Raw genomic sequence first — 14965 nt, 5'->3', positions numbered from 1 at the left:
GTTGGTTGGCCGAGTGACGTAGTAAACCGTTGAAGATCGCTTCGCGCGATCAAGTTTCGAAAGTTGGAAAGGTTTGTATATCGCACGCATACCCCTTGAATGGCGACGAATTTGCAATTTTTGGCGCAGTTGGAGCAAGAATATGCTCACTCACATCTGCGCGACGACATCCCGAATCTCGAACAGAGCGTGCAAGCCCTTATGCATCTAACTCGACATACAATCAACAAAGTTGATCGCAAAGGAGATTCCTAGAGCGCGCTGAAGAGGAAACCTGAAAACCATTCCTCCTCTCATTTTGAAGCAGCAGGAATTGCAGCTATGGATGCCATATTCTCCATCCCAGTGCTCTCTTTCCTACTTATCCCAGCCTTTTCCTCGTACAGCACGAGCCTGAATATCCTGTTTTTCTACATGACATGGACGACTCTCGTGCTGTCGCATGCGCCACTACGAGTTGAGATTTTTGGCACATTAGCTGTGCGCTTATTATTTTACCTCGTCCCGTCACTGCTCTTTTTTCTGTTTGATATCTTGACGCCTTCTGCGGCAGTGGTGATAAAAGCACATGGAGAAACCGGCTTGCCAGCGGGGAGCAAGAGAGGGAAGACAACTTTGAAAGAGGCGAAAGTTGTGGGATGGTCAGTGCTCAATCTTGCATTGAGTATTGCGGCGCAGGCTGGTATCGAATATACCTTGACGAAAGTGCTTGGAATTCGTAGCGCGTTGAAGATTTCGATAAAATTGCCTATGCCATGGGGGATCGTGAAGGATCTAGTTCGTGGATTTCTCGTGAGAGAGGTATATACTATCCTTTTTTCCAATCAATCGCGGGACGACAGTCGCAGAATCACTGCTAATTATCACTTATCCTGCAACAGGTCCTATCCTATCTTGTCCACCGCTACATTCTTCACTCACGCGGCTCACGGGTTGCGCGAAAACATCGATCCTGGTATCATTCCCTGCGCGCACCTTATCCCCTCACAGCACACTATGACCACCCTCTACCATACTTGATCTCGACCTTCATCCCGACATATGGCTCTGCGACGCTCTTCCGATTTCACTTCATCACATACATCATCTACCTCTCCATTATCTCGATGGAGGAAACATTCGCCTATTCCGGCTACACCATCATGCCGACGAGCTTCTTTCTAGGCGGTATCGCCCGACGGGTCGATATGCATATTCTAAGTGACGGCGAAGGCAACTTTGGGCCGTGGGGAATCCTCGATTGGGTCTGCGGGACAACAGTAGGAGAGAGTGTTGAGGATGATATCAGGGGGGAGTTGGAAGAACACGAGATTGAAGAGAAGGTGAGAAAGGCGATTCAGATGTCGAGGAAGAAAATCAAGGAAGGAAACGGGAGGGCTAGTAGTAAAGTAACTCCTAGTAAAGGGAGGAGTAGGAGGAGGAATTCATGAGTATGTGAAATGAATAACTAGTATCTACTGTGTTATATATAATGCGAGATAAGATGTCTTTGAAATAGTAATGATGTCTGTTTTGGAATTTTTCTCATTTCTCGAAAGAACATACAAAGCAAAAGAAAAGAAATCGGGAACATAAGTAATTAATCACATGGCAGGACAGCAATAAACAATTATAGGATGTCTCCATATATGATCTTTAAGACTAAAATTGGAGAGTACTGATAATATCATTTCATCCCGGACGATCATTTCAATCCAGACTAGGGACGTTAGTCAATACTAGTATCGTACTAGGGTGCCATAATATGTAATATTAACCTCGTCTGCGATTTTCCGTTTAAAAAATCCGGGGAAATTTCTGGGTTTCGTCATGAATGGGAAAACCCTAGGTCTAGTCCATTTCGGGCAATATTGAACTGGGTCCGAGTCTGGTTCCGAAACCCCATGTGCGACGGGGTTGATGTGTGTATCTGGATATGGAAGTGGTACTACTAATCAATGGGATGGTGGACGGTAGTAGGGGAAATTATATAGTATTGGGCAGCTTTGGGGATTCGAAGGTTTTTGTTAAAATGTGGGATCTAGGTCGGGGGTTCACATTTTATGCGGAGATCGGAATCGTATCGGAGTTTGGAATTGGAGAAGATTGTACCATGCATTGCGATGTTTTAGAAAGACATGCCAGCCTCTCATGTGTGGGCACATGCTGACTGGGTGGAAAAAAGTATTTCATATTTTTTGGTCTTTTCGCAAACCGGCCGCGCTGGGAGGGCTGTAGGTTGAAATTATAACATCCCGGGGTCTTTCCCGAGTGACACATTTTTCCTAGAGAAAAGAAAAAGGTATCCGCATCAAGTTACATATTTCGTGAGCTCTCCTCCCGCGTTTTGCCATTTGCGTTCCCACAAGACGAATGTTCCACAACTGGTTGCCCAACTTTGTTCGGAAGAAAACTTAGTAGCCGCCTCTCGTGAAAACATTCCCCTTTCCAACACACCTAACCCGCGGTCCCATAGCTGCCATCTACCACTTCATCTCGTGGGGCTTGTCACCGTTTCGGAGGCTGAAGCTGGTGGAGAGGTAGCTGCCGAGGAACTGCTCCTTCTTGATGTTGGCCAGGAGAACCGAATCGATGGCCTTCTGGTCGCTGGCGCGGGCGCTGGTGACCTTCTTCTTCTGTTGATAGAGAATCCACGCATTAGCCTCAGATCTCAACCTTCGATTCCTCACACTTGTCAGTGTGCGTGCATAGACATACCTCGGGCTTCTCTCCCTGCTTGAAGAAAGCCTCCTCGGTCTTCTTCTCGGCCTTCTTCTCCTTGGTGAAGTAGTCGGCCTCGGAAACCTTCTCAAGGACCTTCTCGTCAATACCCTTCAGGTCGACCTTGGTGCTGGTGGCAATGACATAACGGTGGTTCACTCGGCGGAGAGGAACACCGTTGATCTTGAAGGGGCCGGTCACGAGGAGAACACCCTCGGACAGATGCTTCAAGAGAACAACACGCTTGCCACGGAAACGACCGGCCAGGAGGATCAGGACAGCACCAGGCTGGAGGGTTTCCCGGAGCTTCGTGGGCTGAATGCTCTTGCGAACCTATTCATTTGCACAGTCATGTTAGAACCTCTGTCCCTTTTTTTCAATTGTGCGAATCACTGAGATGTGTGGTCCTCGATATACGACTTGGCATATCAACCGTGCTCATATCGACACCGGCTGTCGTACGCAACCGCACAACCGCCATACCGGTGATAATTGCACGGCTGGTAGTCGTCGCATCTCGATTCCTTTTCCCATTTCATTCGCGACAAGGGCTGTACTGACTTTCTTTGGCTGGGGTTCGTCATCCACGGGGTACCATTTCTGGGCCTTCTGGGTGTGGTGCGGAACGGTCCTCTGGCCCTTTCCAAACTGCTTCGTCTGGCCAACAGTAGAGTCCGACATATTGGCTGCTGGGGACGAAGGGTCGCTTGAAAAGAAAGTAGGAAGGGGTGGTGGTTTGTCGACGGCGGTGGTTGTTGGATTGAAGTGACTGACTTGGTGCGGCCCAGGGCGGGAAATCCTGAGGTTTGTGGGAACACGAGCCCTATCAATTAACCGAAAGGCGCTAGTGCCGATTGGGAGCTCCAGCCAAGCTGCCGCGATAAGTGACCGTGCTGCGGCGGCCGGGAGAGACCAGCAGCGCAGGTGTGGTTAGTTAGTAGTTAGTAGTCTACTGGAGAGCTTCTAACCAAAACACCAACACTGACGTACCCTTGGGTTGACTGCTCTGCTCTGTTCTTTCTCCCTTTCTCTCTCTATACACCTTTCTTCCTTGACGACCATCCTCTCTCCCTGTCGTCCATCATGTCCATACAACCCATCATCACCTTCAAAGCAGGTATCTGCGACTTGGATGTGAGTCCTATCCCTCCCGGTTCGCTGCTGCGATGCTTGGCTGCTGCTGCTGCGGTCCGTTCCCCAGCTATCACCGCCAGCTCAACTAATGCTCCATACAGACCTCTGCCAACCCTCCTAGAGTCAAGCCAAAGCAGACCCCTGGCTACATCTATCTATACTCCGAAGATGAATTGATTCACTTCTGCTGGCGTCCTCGATCGGCTCCACTCACGGAACCAGAGCTCGACCTTGTGATGGTCCCCTCCGATGGCAGCTTCACCCCGTACAAGCAGTCTACCGCGCAGGCCCCGACCAACGGCCGTATTTTTGTGCTGAAGTTCTCGTCGAGTTCGCAGCGGTATCTCTTCTGGCTGCAGTCCAAGAGCCAGCATGAGAGGGGAAACCCAAGCTATTTCAGCCCCAGAGATCTTAAGCTGGGGGAGATTGTCCACACGCTGCTACAGGGAGAGGAGATTGATGTTTCGCAAGAGATCGCCAATCTCCCCAGGGGTCCTGACGGCGGTGACGATGACGAGACAATGGAGGATGTAGAAGGTGTTGACCATGATCCCAACCATAACCACTCCGGCAGCGGGGGAGCTGGTATGGATGCTACTGGAGGAGATATCCGGGAAGAGGGTCAGGGGTCGCGGGAAGGCGGTGCGGATGGTGGACGAGCGTAGGTACAACTCTCTGAGTCTGAGTTCTAGCATGTGCATTACGATTACGATTGCGGTTACGCTTGCGCTCATTGCAAATTTGTCCACTGGTCCATGGAATGGAATTTCTTCTTTTTTTTCTCCTCCCTTCAAGTGACAATGATGTCATATTCCTATCTTTATCCCATCCGCAGACCTGCTTTGCCGTCCGGAATGATATTTTTTCAATGTCCTCGATCCCCAACTTACTCGGATTATCTAGGGCTACTGCGTCATCAGATCCGTCACAGGTCGTACAGGAGTTTCTTCGGTCTCTACAAGGAGGCCAGGGGTCTCGAGCAGAAGACCCCGAAAGACCCTTCACTACTCTCCCCGATCTTCTTCCTCCTTCCACCACCATCCCTCTGGTCGAGTCTGCCGATGAGAAGATGGCGGATCATCTCTTGAGCTTTTTACCACCCGCACTACTACTACTTGCACAAGACATTGATGATGTGTCTGCCGTTGACACTAATCCGGCGACTGCACAAGCAGCACTGCAGTCGCTTGATCTGTCCCAGAAAAAAGATATCCTTAGGAGAGTGCTGCGTTCGCCGCAATTTACCCAGAGCCTTGGAAGTCTGACTGTCGCCTTAAGAGACGGTGGCCTACCAAGCATCAGCGAGGCCCTCAAGGTGCCAGTAGAAAATGGAGGATTCATGCGCAGAGGCGGTGTTCCCCTGGGCGGCGGTGATGCCGTTGAGGCCTTTCTAGAGGGAATCCGACGACAGGTGAAGGAAAAGCGATCGAATCCCAACGATAGCATGGAAACGGATTGATGATTATGGTGTTTGTACGGCCGCAGCACTTTTACCTGTACTCTAACAGCCACTAGGCTCCTAGGGTTGCGTCGCTAATTGTGTCAAATAATAATATACGTTGGAGAAGTTTATTTATGGAAAGCCACGCACTATCATGTAAGGACGATTCTAGCCCGGGCCTGACCCGTTACGCTGCCTATACCCACTTGCGCGTACTCTAGACTAGACCGTGCCCGCCTGGAATGGAGGCTGGTGGGTGGCAGCAGTAGTAGTGTTTGCCCCAAAAAGGAACCTGCAAACCTGGTTTATAATGGTAGAACTGGAAGATAACCACACAGAGACAAACATAGGCCGACACCACATATGAATTATCTCCTTCATCTCTCCTCGAGTCACTTTGAAGTTGCGACTCCTCGTGTGTCAAACGGGCCGCAGCATAAAGTTGTCGGTACCTTTTTAGCTCCGCCAGGAAAGCGGGCCGCCATCAGTAGCAAAGCCACAGCTTGTGAGACAGTCCAAGGAGTGCCACACAACTCTGGCCAGACGAAGGAAGAGCCAAACCGGCTGTCTTCGGGGCAAAGGTAATTCTCGACTCGATTATTATTATTATTATTATTATCTCGACACTCGCTGGCACACGAGAGTTCGATCGTACTTATCGCACACGAGGAGCTCCCGCCTGCCCTATCTCTTCCTTTGCTCCCCTGAAACAGCCTCCGCATCCCCGCTGACCTTCTCAAGTCCCTCGCTCGTGCTTCTCCGATCTTCAAGCCATCGTCGAACCCGTTACGTTTCCCAAAGAGCCGTCCTCTTATCTTCCTATACCCGATATCGCAGTGCGATATTTTCTCCCGCAGCTGGATCTCTCTGATGGTTGGAGCTGGCAATGTCTGCAACTAAGTAACAGCCGCCAGAGACAATGGCGTCGCAAAACCATGGAAGCGACCAGGACATTCGGCCGGGGAATCAGTCGATACCGTTGCAAGATCTGTCGAGACCTCCCGAGGCCGTTGCAGCCGATGAGCGTGGTCGCAGAAGACGGACGAATAGCGCTGGCAGTCCTCTCAGCACACATGGATCCAGGAGGTCGTTGATCGGAAGAGGATCGTTGAGGAGATATGAGCGCATTGCAGAAGATTCCCCTAGTCCTATCGAGAGGACTGGCTCTTATATGAACCAGCCAACACGTGCAGGCGCGCGACCCGTACCGTCTCCTTATGTCTCTGATCCGGGTGACGCCTCGCCCATCGAAGATCCAGCAGGCTTTGCGGCAGCGATGACATCTGTAGGGCTAAGTTTCGATGGCCCACAACCGCAGACACCACCATCATATCCCAGGGGGCTGGCATCTCGAGGGAACAGTTACACGGAGGGTAATCTGGAGCGCAACAGCACGAACGAAATGGACGACTTTCTGGGTCCTACGGATACAAATGAAGACACAACACCCTTGACAAATCGGCAGTACCTGCAGCCAATGGATGGGGCATCAGATGCTGGAAGATCTTATGATGACAGAAGCAGCACGCATACAGTCCATCTCACGGACGGGGTTCGGCCAGGCTCGCGACTCGGTGACGATTTGCCCAATCTTGAAAGCGGCACAGGAAGACGTGCGGACCGTTCTCGGTCCCTGTCTCCTTCGGCATCTGGTTCTGCACTTTCAAGAGCCGGTTCGATGATGCGGATGATGTCTCAGCGTGTGGTTAACCTAAGTAACGAACCGGAAGTGGTGGAGCAGTCATTAAGACGTAGAGATTCGTTGAAGAGCGCACGTCTTGAAGGACCACCCCCGCTTCCTGCGATGACCGAGTATGCGCACGATACGTCCTCTACTACGTCGCTGAAGGTGGAACCTCAGATCGAAAAGCCTCGTCCCCGGAGCAAGGATTGGAGATATCGATCGAATCCGCTTCGAGGCAGGTCGCTCGGCATACTCGCCCCTGACAATCCTTTACGCATGCGACTATGTGATATTCTCGTGCATCCTTTCACGGAACCCTTCATTTTGATAGTTATCATCGTTCAGACTGTCTTGCTTGCTGTTGAGTCTGCGCACCCGGTCTTTGTGCATCCGAGGTCAAGACGTTGGGGGTCGTCCAACCTAGACTATGCATTTTTTGTTATTTTCATCATATACACTCTAGAGTTAATTGCTAGGATCTTGGTCTCAGGATTTATCAAGAATCCTACAGAGTATAGCACTCTGAATCGGTCATTGGGGGCGAGAAAAGCATTGGCTGAGAAAACGAAGAACCTCTTCACGCCACAGCGCCAATTATCTACGAAGAAACCTACTACGGAGCCAGTGGAACTGCAGCCTTCGGTTATACGGACGTTCACGGGCATGAACCCTCAAGAAGATCTAGACGATCCTCTGCAGAGGCAGCGCGTCCGACTTGCACATCGTGCCTTTCTCCGACACTCTTTCAATCGACTCGATTTTGTTGCTGTCATATCATTTTGGATCTCATTCGGACTTTCTCTAACAGGATATGAGTTTGACCATCACATGTACGTCTTTCAGATGATGAGCTGTCTCCGGATTCTTCGTCTCCTAGGGCTCACCAATGGAACATCTGTAAGTATATCAACCAATTTTTAAAGCGGACATTGTACTGTGGCTAACACGAACCAAGGTGATTCTTCGAAGTCTCAAAAAGGCAGCTCCTTTACTGGTCCATGTCGCATTCCTGATTGGCTTCTTCTGGCTTCTATTCGCAATTGTCGGAATACAGAGCTTTAAGTCAAGCTTAAGACGGACCTGTACATGGATCGGACAGGATGGTCAAGATAACTTCACATCGAATGACGCTTATGGTACCCTCCAGTTTTGTGGTGGTTATCTTGATGCAGTTGACGGGTCACCAAAACCGTGGGTCACCGCTGACGGCGTGGCATCTGGATTTACGCCCAAGGGATACTTGTGTCCCCAGGGTTCCGTTTGCGTTGAAGGGTCTAATCCTTACAACGGCACCGTCAGCTTTGACAATATCCTCCAATCTCTCGAACTCGTGTTTGTAGTTATGAGCTCAAATACGTTCACGGATCTTATGTATTATACCACCGACAGCGATTATCTGGCCTCCGCTCTATTCTTCGCTTTCGGCATCGTGATCCTTAGTCTGTGGCTGGTCAACTTGCTCGTCGCTGTTATCACTTCGTCATTCCAGGTTATCCGAGAAGAGAGCAAGCGGAGTGCCTTTGCGGTTGACAAGATCGATGAGCCTGGTCAGACAGAGACAACCCCTCACAAGGTCAGCCAGCTCAAACGTCTATATGACAAGACCTACTGGCTTTGGATTTCTGTCATCGCTTTCGACCTGGTTGTTCAATGTCTGAGGAGTTCCACTATGGGTGAGGACCGTGCGGCGTTCATAAACAATACTGAAGTTGGTGTCACGTTCGTGCTCTTAATTGAGATCATCCTTCGTTTCGCCTCCGACTGGCGGCGATTCCACAAGAGCCGTCGCAATTGGGTTGATCTGGCACTCGCGGTGATTACGTGCGTTATATTGCTCCCGCCGATCAGAACTGATGAGCGTGCATACTCGGCCCTCACGCTCTTCCAAGTCTTGCGCATCTACCGGATTGTCCTTGCCTTTGCTGTGACACGAGACCTTATCATGATCGTGTTCCGCAACACAGTTGGTCTCCTTAATCTTATATTATTCGTGTTTCTGATCACGTTTCTTGCCGCGATATTTGCAGCGCAGCTGTTCCGTGGACAAATCCCACAACAGGATGATAATGGCAACACCGTCGAAATGAATTTCTTTACTATATACAACTCATTCCTTGGGATGTATCAGATTCTATCAAGCGAGAACTGGACCACGATACTCTACGACGCGACGAACTTCACTTCCGGTTTCCATACGTCTTGGATCTCTGCTTCCTTCTTCATCATGTGGTTTATCCTGGCCAGCTTCATCATCCTTAACATGTTCATTGCCGTCATCCAAGAGAGTTTTGATGTGTCCGAAGATGAAAAACGACTCCAACAGGTGAAAGCATTTCTACGGGAGAAACATGTCGCTGGTCCCTCTCAAGGGAATCTGCCTCTTTTGTCAATCTTCAAATTTGGTCGCAACAGCGACAGGTATAGAGACCCTCTGGACCATGGTCCGGCGGCTCTCGAGATGTTGCTAAAAGATGCAGTAGTGCATGAGTTCCTTGATGAGCAGGATACACCAGTTGAGCCTCGTCGGGCAGATAGCATACCGCTGGCGGTAGCCCCAGAGGAGCCAGCTCGGCCTGGATTCTGGGCAAAGATTCGGGGCAAGATAACCTCGCTGGTGACTAATAAGGAACCAAATCCGTTCTATTCGAAACTTCAGGTCTCTCGTGAATATGATCACCTGGATCCTAGAAGTATGGCGAGGGAAGTTGTTTCGGCTGCAGAACAACGGAAGCGAGCACAGAGAGAATACCTGCAAAACCATCCGAATTACAACAAGTCTCTCTTCATTTTCGCGCCGAATAACCCCGTTCGAAGATTCTGCCAACGCATTGTCGGACCAGGACGCGGTACCCAGCGTTTCGAAGGAGTAGATCCATATAAACCCGTCTGGTATACTTTCTCTGCATTTATTTATGCAGCCATTGTTGCCATGGTCTTGATTGCTTGTATCACCACGCCGATATACCAGCGAGACTATTCGATGAAGCATCGAGAATTAGTGCTCGATCAAGAGGGAAAAGTCATCAACAGCACATATGGTGCTCGCAATTGGTATGTGTGGACCGACATGGGCTTTGCGGCGCTATTCACCATTGAGGCTATCATCAAAGTCATCGCTGATGGGTTGTTTTGGACACCCAATGCCTATTTCCGCAGCTCATGGGGCTTTATAGATGGTGTTGTCTTGATAACCCTCTGGATCAATGTCATAACCTCACTCTTTCAAAATGGAACCGCATCTAGAGCTGTCGGGGCTTTCAAAGCTCTGAGGGCTCTGAGACTTCTTAACGTGAGTGACAGCGCGAGAGACACCTTCCATTCGGTCATTATTCTTGGAGGATGGAAGGTCATTTCCGTAAGTATACCGCACTCGCATGTTTCTCGAGGACTTCTAACTCACCTGTCATCTAGGCTGCATTTGTCTCCATGAGTTTTCTCATCCCGTTTGCCATTTATGGACTAACCCTTTTCAACGGGCAAATGATTTCATGCAACGATGACAATATACCAAATGGAAACTTATCATATTGCGTGGACGAATACATGAGCAGTCCGTACAACTGGGATGTACTCGCACCGAGGGTCGCCGCAAATAGTTATTATAGCTTCGATAATTTCGGCGACGCTCTTTTCATTCTGTTCCAGATTGTCTCCCAGGAGGGCTGGATAGATGTCCAATGGAGTGCCATGAGTATGACGGGAAAAGGCCATCAACCCCAACCTTATGCTTCACAAGCCAACGGACTTTACTTCATCGTCTTCAACTTGCTCGGTGCGGTCTTCGTCTTGACCCTGTTCGTTTCTGTCTTCATGCGAAACTACACGGAGCAGACGGGTGTTGCCTTCTTGACTGCAGAGCAGCGCTCCTGGCTGGAGTTGCGCAAGCTTCTTCGACAGATCTCGCCTTCTAAAAGATCGATTAACGCCAGAAGTAAAAGATGGAAGATCTGGTGTTATCGTATTGCTGTCAAGAAGCATGGCAGATGGCCAAGATGTGTCACGACAATACTTCTCCTTCATTTGACACTGCTTATTCTTGAGTTCTATCCTTCGGTCACTTGGTGGGATACTACGAGAGGCAAGTTTCCTAGGCCATTCGCGTGTGGTAGTAGATTGGCTGACTCTAATTTCCAGAGGCTTTGTTTTTCATCTTTACGTGGTTTTACATCGCGAACGTAGTGATCCGCATCATCGGATTGGGCTGGCACCGTTTTCGCAAAAGCTCGTGGGACCTCTACTCCGTCCTGTCTGTATCTGGCACCTTCATCACGACTCTGCTCGCCTTCGGCTCTACTAGCCAAGCAATCATCGAATTGAACAAGCTATTCCTCGTGTCCATCACCCTCCTTATCATTCCAAGGAATAACCAGCTCGATCAACTCTTCAAGACTGCCGCGGCTAGTCTTACAGCGATTGGCAACCTCTTGGCTACGTGGTTCGTCCTGTTCCTCGTATATGCCATCGCTATGACTCAGACTTTCGGCCTCACCAAGTTTGGTAGCAACGAAAACAACAATCTCAATTTCAGAGATGTGCCTAAGGCCCTGATATTCCTTTTCCGCACCAGCTGCGGAGAGGGTTGGAATCAACTGATGGAAGATTTTGCGACCATGCAACCCCCTCAATGCACACTCTCGGAAGATTTCTTCGGGAGTGACTGTGGCAGTCCGGCCTGGGCTCGTGGGCTATTTATTACGTGGAACATCATCAGCATGTATATCTTCGTCTCCTTGTTTGTGTCTCTTATTTTCGAGAGTTTCTCCTACGTGTACCAGCGAAGCAGTGGTCTTTACGCTATCAACAGGGAGGAACTTCGTCGCTTCAAGCAGGCATGGTCGACGTTCGATCCCGATGGAACTGGATACATCTCGAAGGAACAGTTCCCTCGGCTGCTCGGGGTAAGTTTCTCTGAGAGGATATCGCTGGCAGCATCCCTAACTTTCTATGTAGGAATTGTCTGGGATCTTCGAAATGCGCGTATACGACGGCGAATTTACAGTCGGTAGGATCTTGGAGAGGTGCCGGACGATTCCCAGCGGCGCTTTTACAAGATCGGGACCTGTCGAAGGTGTTGATCTGGACGAACTTCGAAGAATCATCAATCGTATCCCCGTGAATACGATAAGAGCTAGACGAGCAAAGCTGAATGTCTTCTACGAAGAAGTCCTGGTGTCCGCTGACCCCGACTTTGGTATCTCTTTCACGTCATGCTTGATGATTCTTGCACACCACAATGTGATTAGCGACAGCAAGAGCTTGAGGTTGGTGTTTCACTCTTTCATACTCGAGCGACTGTGGCTAACCTTCGATCCAGACTGGAGGAATTCTTACGACGACGCACAAGGTTGCAACGCGTTGAAGAGACGGTTCGTCGTAAGACCGTTATCGGTTTCTTTGATACGTTGTACTGGTCTCGTCAATTCCGCCGCAACATCCAGGCCAAGAGCCTAGGCCGCATGACAGCTGTGCCGCAGTTCGCCGTCCCAGAAATTTTCGTCGACCACGGCGACGGAGAGGGGCCTGAGTGGGACAACGATAACACTGCCATTACTCCCAGTCATGCTTCCAGCGAGCCGTCCTCACCCATGTTGTCACCTGCGACGCGGAATCGGGGATCCTCCATCGCCTCGAGAGGCGCTGGCCTTCCTCGGATTGACACGACTCTCGCCGGACATGGATCAGGAGCAAGCACGCCAACTGAGTGGGCTGCCATTAGTCCATCGTTGTCTCCTCGCCGTCCCATGGAAGTAGAAACTTCATATTTCGGCGCGTCAGGGCCGGACGATTCCGCCAGTCCCAGGAGCTCTCGGGATAACAGCGGCATGAATGTGAACGATGTCATGGAATCACTTGATAACTCAGCCTGGGGAGAAAGTATCAGACGGAGCTTCACCCAGCATCGTTCGAGGGATTAAGTTGCACCCTCTTCCTTTGTCTTCGAGGGCATGCCGCTCGCGCATCGGATGCAGTCAATGTACATTCTACAAACATATGTTACTTATACGAGAGATGGCGTCACGAAACCAGAACCACGGGAGACGGGGTCACCTTCCGGATTCGCTTCTGTCAGGTCAGGTACCGATTTCCTTAACAACATTGTCCTTTCATTACGTTGCAGCCGGGAAGAAGGAAAGCGCCTCTACTTACTTCCACGCCTGTAGCGGTATCATTCTGCACATATGTTCTAGAAAGCAGTGGACGCATGCAGGGTCTCTTGATTGAGCAAGCTTTTGTTACCCCGAAGAACGCATGGTTCGTCTTTGCCTTCTTTTTTCTTTGTTATTGGCCTATGAGATTTGCATAGCACGAGGCGTTTTTTTCTTCTTTTTTTTATGTGTCGACTATTGAAGAGCTTGAGCCATCCTATCTGCTTATTTTATCTTTGTTATCTGTTGCATATCATGGCCTCATCCGTTTTCGACGCGACGTATCATAGACAGGTTTTGGTACAGACGCTTCTGCGAGTTGATTGGACTGTTTTTCTGTATAGTACATAGTTATGGATGGAAGTTTGTAAAGTAGAATCCGTCAATCACCATCAAACAATACGAACGTTTTCTTGAATCATGGGAAGTCTGAGAAGCCCTACGGTTGCTGTCGCGACGTGCTGTCGAGGCTTGAGAAAAAAAAAAATCTGTACCCGAGCAGTCTCCCACTGAGTTTGTCGATACAAGCATTGACCTAGACCGGCTTTGTCCTTATCTCGAGGACCTCCATGCGTCGTATCGCCATTGGAATGCACGCGATTGAAATACATAGATAGTGGTCGCCGCATTCAACCTTTTTTTCCCCTGGCGTCTTCTTTTCCGGACACGCGTGAACAGGTTGTGGAATGTGAACGACGGTTCAGGCACGGTTAGACCAGCATTCCACTACTCCGTCGCAGGAGTCCCTGGATGTCCCTGTCGCTTCGGGTCTCTTCATTTGAAGTTAATACAACCGCGGGCTGGTGGAAAGTGTCCAGAACATCGTGCACAGGACGCCCAGGGTGGCGATTGTGCGAAGGTGCGACGCGTCTAAACGACACGAGTGTCGCAGATGGTCCACTGCGAATGGCTTAGTCCCGCGAGGAGTGTCCCCGATAAATTAAAATTATCGAATTCGACATTAGCACTCAGGCAGAACAGGCACCATGATTTCCGCGATGGAAAGAAGAGATGATGACCATTGTCGCGAGGATGATCATGATAGACGATGAGGCTGTCCGTTCGCGGGGCTGTTATACATACAGTAGCCTCGCATCTTAACGATTTTTGGACGTGCGTCTGCCATCGAGGTCGATCCTAACTCCACCTGGTCTCCATCGAGAGACCCATTGTCGCATTTATCGATGGGCTGTCACTAAAAATTCTTGATCTATTACCTTATCAAAGCTTCTATTTGGCATTTGCTGACATCGGGCTGAGATCTCACCAGGTAACCATTATATGATGATTATCTTTTCAGACAAGATCTTCTACTCCGGATGTCATTGTCAACAGACTAGCAACCTCCACACAGCTTGGCAACTACTCTATATCCGTCTGAACCATGGGCGGAATCAGTTACAAGTGGGATCAATTGATATCGGACCCTGAGATAGCTGAGACGGAAGCGTCGCCCACCCTGCGCTTCCACTCCGTTTCCGTTACACGATAGCAGAGCACGTCCTGTTCCTGAAAGTCAAGATCCTGCTCACGGAACAGCCCTGGCTCTGTCTCAGGACGCCGTCGATGGTTAAATAATTCGCCCCGACTCCCTGGCGCCGCGGGGCGCCGGTCCTTGCAGCCACTTGCCCCTGGTCCGCTCTTAGTGTTGCTTAGTCTCCTGGCAGGATCTCATCTCCCCGGTTCACCACCCTGTTCTGTGACGGAAGTGCGCTGGATAGCTCATAGAGGGCCCATATTATTGCTTCCGGGGGTCCCTTCAATTATCATCTACATAACTCCCCACTCCCTCCCGGTTGGCACCGGCGACAACCTCCGTCCTTCCACTCTTCTCCCTCTCTTTTCAATAGTCGCACCCTC

General features: G+C 50.0%; 4 protein-coding genes across 4 annotated transcripts; 3 read left to right on the top strand and 1 right to left on the bottom strand.

The window, feature by feature from the left end:
- Positions 1-7: 7 nt before the first annotated feature.
- C8Q69DRAFT_467090 (sterol desaturase family) lies at positions 8-1518 on the top strand. Its single transcript, XM_028630606.1, has 2 exons — positions 8-801; positions 882-1518. The coding sequence occupies exons 1-2, from the start codon at positions 322-324 to the stop codon at positions 1428-1430; spliced, it is 1029 nt and encodes a 342-aa protein (XP_028485361.1). The 5' UTR covers positions 8-321; the 3' UTR covers positions 1431-1518.
- Positions 1519-2013: 495 nt separating this feature from the next.
- C8Q69DRAFT_467087 (60S ribosomal protein L6) lies at positions 2014-3493 on the bottom strand. The gene is made up of 3 exons (XM_028630605.1): positions 3262-3493; positions 2698-3033; positions 2014-2615 (listed from the first exon to the last, which is right to left on the bottom strand). The coding sequence occupies exons 1-3, from the start codon at positions 3379-3381 to the stop codon at positions 2463-2465; spliced, it is 609 nt and encodes a 202-aa protein (XP_028485360.1). The 5' UTR covers positions 3382-3493; the 3' UTR covers positions 2014-2462.
- A 290-nt stretch (positions 3494-3783) lies between these two features.
- C8Q69DRAFT_444612 (proteasome complex subunit Rpn13 ubiquitin receptor-domain-containing protein) lies at positions 3784-5293 on the top strand (the record flags this gene model as incomplete). The annotated part of the gene is made up of 3 exons (XM_028629011.1): positions 3784-3834; positions 3936-4495; positions 4738-5293. 3 exons carry the CDS (start codon positions 3784-3786, stop codon positions 5291-5293), a joined length of 1167 nt encoding a protein of 388 aa, XP_028485359.1.
- Positions 5294-6096: 803 nt separating this feature from the next.
- Positions 6097-13186, top strand: C8Q69DRAFT_264257 (calcium channel subunit Cch1). Its single transcript, XM_028626728.1, has 6 exons — positions 6097-7856; positions 7915-10314; positions 10371-11037; positions 11094-11857; positions 11910-12220; positions 12274-13186. The coding sequence occupies exons 1-6, from the start codon at positions 6195-6197 to the stop codon at positions 12872-12874; spliced, it is 6405 nt and encodes a 2134-aa protein (XP_028485358.1). The 5' UTR covers positions 6097-6194; the 3' UTR covers positions 12875-13186.
- The last annotated feature ends 1779 nt before the right edge of the window (positions 13187-14965 follow it).

Source organism: Paecilomyces variotii (assembly GCF_004022145.1).
Source record: "Paecilomyces variotii strain CBS 101075 chromosome Unknown C8Q69scaffold_5, whole genome shotgun sequence".
NCBI lineage: Eukaryota > Fungi > Ascomycota > Eurotiomycetes > Eurotiales > Thermoascaceae > Paecilomyces > Paecilomyces variotii.
The sequence above is the reverse complement of the archived record's forward strand: the minus strand, read 5'-3'. Positions and strand labels throughout refer to the sequence as shown.

Bases quoted from the DNA above. Each gene is read 5' to 3' on its own strand.
- C8Q69DRAFT_264257 (XM_028626728.1), top strand. From the start codon at position 6,195: ATGGCGTCGCAAAACCATGGAAGCGACCAGGACATTCGGCCGGGGAAT. The intron at 7,857-7,914 runs GTAAGTATATCA...ACACGAACCAAG, and splicing joins GGCTCACCAATGGAACATCT to GTGATTCTTCGAAGTCTCAA. The intron at 11,038-11,093 runs GCAAGTTTCCTA...TCTAATTTCCAG, and splicing joins TTGGTGGGATACTACGAGAG to AGGCTTTGTTTTTCATCTTT.
- C8Q69DRAFT_467090 (XM_028630606.1), top strand. From the start codon at position 322: ATGGATGCCATATTCTCCATCCCAGTGCTCTCTTTCCTACTTATCCCA. The intron at 802-881 runs GTATATACTATC...ATCCTGCAACAG, and splicing joins GTGGATTTCTCGTGAGAGAG to GTCCTATCCTATCTTGTCCA.
- C8Q69DRAFT_467087 (XM_028630605.1), bottom strand. From the start codon at position 3,381: ATGTCGGACTCTACTGTTGGCCAGACGAAGCAGTTTGGAAAGGGCCAG. The intron at 3,034-3,261 runs GTCAGTACAGCC...GCAAATGAATAG, and splicing joins ACGAACCCCAGCCAAAGAAA to GTTCGCAAGAGCATTCAGCC. The intron at 2,616-2,697 runs GTATGTCTATGC...CTCTATCAACAG, and splicing joins AGCAGGGAGAGAAGCCCGAG to AAGAAGAAGGTCACCAGCGC.